This window comes from Marmota flaviventris, chromosome 9 (genome assembly GCF_047511675.1).
Source record: "Marmota flaviventris isolate mMarFla1 chromosome 9, mMarFla1.hap1, whole genome shotgun sequence".
NCBI classification, from domain to species: Eukaryota; Metazoa; Chordata; class Mammalia; order Rodentia; family Sciuridae; genus Marmota; species Marmota flaviventris.
This window is the reverse complement of record NC_092506.1, coordinates 59352324-59358549: the sequence shown is the minus strand read 5'-3', so window position 1 is coordinate 59358549 and position 6226 is coordinate 59352324. Positions and strand designations below refer to the sequence as shown.

General features: G+C 34.0%; 1 protein-coding gene across 1 annotated transcript; it reads left to right on the top strand.

Moving 5' to 3' along the window:
- The first annotated feature begins 382 nt into the window (after positions 1 to 382).
- LOC114098583 (olfactory receptor 52D1-like) lies at positions 383 to 1351 on the top strand. Its single transcript, XM_027942826.1, has one exon. It carries the CDS (start codon positions 383 to 385, stop codon positions 1349 to 1351), a length of 969 nt encoding a protein of 322 aa, XP_027798627.1.
- Positions 1352 to 6226: the final 4875 nt, after the last annotated feature.

Here is a 6226-nt window from a genome sequence, read left to right as displayed (position 1 = left end):
TACATCAGTTGTATAACAAATGAAAATTTCATGTATCAATGAAAACATCAATAACAACATATTGGTAAAAATTATAAAGCTACTTTGTGAATGGTTAGGAAGATTCACAGGATCCAGTTTATCTCATTAAGAAGTATTAAATATTTCTTGCAGTTCTCAGTATAGATATCATATGTATTGTTATTTAGGTGGTATACTTTTCAAGGCAGAGTAACTTTGTAATAATGCCTGACTCAGAAGATGATGAAATAATTTCTATCTAGAAATTCACAAGTATGGTAGTTACAACATGGCCTAAAGTTTTGTTTTTGCAATTTGGCTTTCTTTGTGGAGATTAGAAACTTTAAAAATTATTATTTTCCTTGTTTAGAGGAACTAAACCATGAAGAGCAAGCTAAAACGTCCAACCCTTTTGATGTCAATATACAATAAGACCAATGTCCATCCATCAACCTTCGTTCTCATTGGCATTCCTGGGTTGGAGGCTGCTCACATCTGGATCTCCATTCCTTTTTGTTTGGTTTACCTTTTGGCCCTCCTGGGAAACTCTTCACTTCTGTTTATCATTAAGACAGATCCCAGCCTCCATGAGCCAATGTATCTCTTTCTCTGCATGCTGGCTGTCGCTGACCTTGTTGTGTGCACTACAGCTGTACCCAAACTTCTCAGCCTCTTTTGGTTCCATGATGGAGAGATTCCCTTTGAAGCCTGTCTCACTCAAGTATTCCTGATTCACTCTTGCTCCACCATGGAGTCTGGCTTCTTCCTGGCCATGGCTTTTGACCGCTATGTAGCCATTTGTAACCCACTAAGACACTCAGCTATTCTGACACACAGTGTAATTGGAGGAATAGGTCTAGCTATTGTCCTCCGGGGTACAACACTTCTCAGTCCTCACCCTTTCTTGCTTCGTTGGCTTCCTTACTGCAGAACCAACATAATTTCCCACACCTACTGTGAGTTCATGGCCCTCATCAAGATTGCCTGTGCTGAGACACGAATCCGCAGAGCCTACAGCCTCATTGTTGCCTTCCTTACTGGAGGAGTGGACTTCATACTGATCATTTGTTCTTATGTGCTCATCCTCCACACTGTCTTCCGCCTCCCATCCAAGGATGCCAGACTCAAGACCCTGGGCACCTGTGTCTCCCATGTCTGTGTCATCTTAGTATCCTATACTCCAGCCTTCTTCTCTTTTCTCACCCACAGGTTTGGGCACCAGGTGGCTCCCCATGTCCACATATTTGTGGCTAATATCTATCTACTCATCCCACCCATGGTGAACCCCATTATTTATGGAGTAAGGACCAAGAGAATACGAGACAGATTTCTTAAATTGTTCAGTTTTTGAAAACAACTGAATTGAATCACTTTGTTGGTGGGAAAAATCTGAATAAAACATATTATCTAACTTGCAATGTGTGGTTTCTTCATTGAAATCCTATTTTTATGACCAGATGATTTTCTGTTGGAAGTAAATTATTCAAAGACAACTAATGTTTAACAAATAAAATTGCTGGTTTCTATTCATTGCAGTTAAATTTTTCAAACTATTATTGACTTTACTTTAAATTGAGAAGCTTATTATTCTACTCAAAGTTGTCATTTGAATCTTTTCACTGTGACTGTCTTATATGTACACAATAGTCTTTATTATCATAAATACCTGAATATGGTCATTATGGAAAACATGAATTTTAACATGTTTGAAAATCAGATTTATAAAAAAGCAGGAAGCCATGAGAAAATTTCACTTTGAACTGTCTTTTTCTGAGGCATTTTAACAATACTGTATAGTTCTTTATAGGGTACTATGATTATTTTTCTGTTTATCTACATTATTGTCCCCTTCCACTTTAAAAAAATCTTTATGAAATTTTATTGGTATTAATTACTTATAAATGACAGTGGAATGCATTTATATGCTTTGATATACATAAAAGGAATAAAATTTCTTATTTTTTCTCATTGTACATGTTATAGAATCACCTCAGTCATGCAGTCATATATGTACATAAGGTAATAATGTCTGTTTCATTCTACTGTCCTTGCTATCCCCATATTCCCTCCCTTTCTTTCACTCTCCTCTACCAAATCTAACGTAACTCTATTCTTCCCTAGTGTCCCCCCTCTTATTGTGAATTAGCATCCACATATCAGAGCCTCCCACTTTTTTGAGAGAATCTTAATTATCATTTATTCTTTCTGATATATGAAGACACACTAAATTTGCTTTATTTAGCTTTCATGTGAAAAAGCAAATGTTGTAAATTTTAACTGGTAATAAAAAATACAGTATGCATCTCTAAAATCTCATGTTTGTGAAACATTTGAGGTCATTCAACTTTCCTGTAATGAAAAATATTCAAAGGATCTTATGTCCAATGGTATTTGTCCATTTGAGTCCTAGTGTTTTCTTGAGATTTTCGAAAATGCATGTAGTATTTTGAGTACAGATGAATAAGAGATTATCAAAGTAAGAAATACTTTAACATATCTCCACTTATCATTTATGCTGTTCATAATGTTCATTTCAATTTTCACAACATCTTTAGCTAAGGTGCATAAAAGCTGTTATAATCATTGCATTGACACAGAAATATTACCAAGCAAAACTCTTTATCAAATGGTATTTCCTTAAAAACAAAGTAAACCAAACAAACAAACAGCTCATGGAAAATAACCTGAAACATAAAAAGAAAAAAATATTCTAAAACAACATGATACATGGTAGCAGCTCTTTCTGACCATTTAGAATGTACCACCATATTTACAAATTTCCTTTTGTTCACCACAGTCCTTCCTTCTTGAGTAAATATCCTTTATCCTCAGTTTTATAATTTATCACTTAATGAGAATTTATAAGTTTAACTTCTCTTTATTTATTCCTCTGAAGTTTTCTTTATTTTATCCTTATCCTTTAACAATAAATTTGTAGCTAAAAAATTCAATTTTTCTAGTTATTACATTCCTTTAGATTTTGAAGTCATTATATTTCTTCTCTGGAATATATGATTTCTTTGAAGAAATCTGTTAATAGGCAAATTGTCATTAATTTTTAGATGATTTTTCCCCTGATTTTTATGAAACCCTTTACTTCTCTTGGTGTTCTGTTGTGTCAGGTGGATAAACCTCATAGGTATTGTGTTCATGGATGAATGACACACACACAAAAATCTACATGCTCCTTGATTTTGTACAGATTTTATCTTTGGAGAAGACACAGTAGTGAAAATAGTCTTCTGTCACTCATGTTGTCAAATTTCCCAGGAGATTATAATATACAGATATAAATTGAGCTGCAGCTGTGAAAGTTGTGGACATTGTGAAAGCTAAATTAAAAGATTCCAAGCATCTTAGGGATGGTCACTGTGGAGAGCCCCAAGTCAATGGTGGTCAACATAATCAGGAAGTAGAACATGGGCTGGTGAAGGCTGCTGTCAGCCCTGAGCCCCAACAGGATGGGGAAGTTCTCTATGAGTGCACTCAGTTACACAGCACAGAAAGGAAAGCTGACCCAGATGTGAAGAGCACATAGGACTGAGATCACCAGAAAAAGGAAGGAGGAGTGGGACTGGCTGTCCCTGAGAAGGGACAGCCTGCCTGAGAATCATTAAGTCTTTGGTATTTGTATGCTTATCAGTCTGCAGGGCACTGAAAAAGCTCTGCAGTGTTGAAAAATAAGAGCCTCATACAATAATATGTACTCCCTTCTGCAGTTGATTCCCACAATCACAAAATAAAGAAAAAATATAAGAAGTAGATACTGAATGAGAAGGATGTGAAAGAAGTGCTATGCTGGACAGTAATAAAAAAAAAAAAAAAACCTACAGGATATATTTTTCATCGTTATTGCCTTTCTTCCCTATTAATTTGCAATGGTTTCCTCCTTCATATAATGCTCAGCTTTTGCCTGAACACCAACACCATTAATTATATAATCAGAACTAACACAATTTCCTTTCAACTTTCACATACAGAGGGATCTGCCAGGACACATATGGTGAGATCTATTATTTCTTAAGGCTAAACATTAGCATAGATGCATAGATGTTTCACCAAGCAGAAATTAAGTTGCCCAAGACCTCTATTTAGTGAAATATAACCTATAATATGGAAGCAGTATTATAGGACCTAAATTGACTCATTTATTAATAATTCATCATGGTAACTACAAAACAATTAGACAAATGTAGGGAAAAATAGCATCAATGAAAATTTATTTGGGTTCGGCCTACTGATTGATATGCTATATCAGAATCTGTGCAAATCGTATGTAATCTGTATAAATATCTGCTGGAGTACATAGTTAACTTTACAAATTAAATGAAACTCAAGTACTTTCAAAAGCCTCATCAGATTTTTAAAGCACATATAGTTATCAACATAAAAACCATGTAGAAAGAAAAGTAATAAAGTATAGAGATAATGCAAATAAAGAAAAGATAATTTATGTCTTAATTATAATATGTATACAAGGTCCTCTTCCCAAGCACAATATTCAAATACATAATCTCTTTAAAACTTGCCTCTATATGATTACAAGAATGCACCATCTCTATTTTAATTAAGAGGCAAGTATGTTTTTAAGAGTATAAGAAGCATGGCAAATAAGTTGAAGAAAATATCAGGCAGAAAAGAAAACATATTGTATGTGCTTAATTCCTAGAAGCCAAAAGAAATTGATCATTTGCAAAATCAACATTTCTAATAACATTTCTTGCACCTTATTTACAGCATTGTTATGAGAGAATTTTCAAAGCACTCATTCATTTATTATCTACAGTTGCTTCATGGTAAAAGAGGTCCCTTGATCATGCTGGGTCATTAGAGGATTCATAAGGAGCAATACTAATCATGACTATCGTTTCAGAAAGGCAATAGGGTGTTATCTTGGCAATAATCTGAGATAGAAGCAATGTCAAGAAAAGGAGATACATGGAAAACATGTAGAATCTCCTAGGAGAAAACGGCAAGCACTTAAAAAGAAGCAGAGCCAAGAGCAAGAGAGATTATATATAGAATGTGCACTGTGAATTGCCCATAAGAATACATTTCATCTTATAAAATATCTTTGCTTTATAATGGAACAGTGAGTACTTTTAAAAAGTGTTGTGCAATGGGCAACTTAAGAAGTGAAAATATGATTAAATCAGAGATACAAGAATTTTGAGATGTATCAGTGGAAGTGCCAATGGTGAGTTTATTATTAAATAAAATATTCTGTGTTTCAGAGTAATACCCGTGAGGTACAGAAACATAGGAAAAATTCTCTGAAAGCCATTGAATATTGTTTATTCTTGTTCAACACATTCATATACAACAGATAGTCCATACATGAGGACATTTTTCAGGTGAAATGTGACCATATGATTATTAAAGAAAAAAGAAAATAGACATAGTTTCTTTTAATTGTGTAAAAGGAAAAATGAAATTACATTTAGTGTTTGCAAATAAGATGTTGGGGGAAATTGTGCATTTTAGCTCAAATAACTATTTAGTGCATGAATAGATATGAATACCAAGTAGAAATAAAGAAGGACATATACCACACAGTGAAATTGGATATCTGTCTTATCTTATGACAATATCATTCAGTGCACTGATTAGCCAGAAATCTAAATCTCCTTCCCTGTCTGCACAAATTAAACACTATTTACACTTCTCTAATATCATTAAATTCATTTCATTTTCTTCCATCCTAATGAAATATGAATCCTGGTCATTCCTTTGTTAATTACAGCACAATATTTTACAGTACTTAAAAGCATGAGCTCTTCAGTCATACTCATGTGCTGAAACCCCACTTCATTATTACAGGTGGAAAAACATTAGTAGGAAGTACTTATCAGCTGTGTGACTTTGCACAACTACTTTAACATCTACCCCTCTTGTTTTCATCAACAAAATAGAAATAATATGCACAAATGACCCCAAATATGTCAGTAATTTAAACATACAATTATTCTGAGATGCTTTATCTTTAAGGCAATGTGTCTTGAAATATTCAAAGATGCTAAGTTATCATTATTTTTAGATGTCAGGAGACTGGATTTTCTTAAAGATATACAAAATGGCTGCAGATTGAATTACAAATGTCTTCAGTATTATCATGTGACCCTTCTGAGATGTGATCCTATTCATTCTCTAAGCTTCAGCCTTAGACTCATTTCTCCATTTTTTTTTGTCTCCTCCTCTCTGTCTACCTTCTATCACTTGGTCCATC

Bases quoted from the DNA above. Each gene is read 5' to 3' on its own strand.
- LOC114098583 (XM_027942826.1), top strand. From the start codon at position 383: ATGAAGAGCAAGCTAAAACGTCCAACCCTTTTGATGTCAATATACAAT.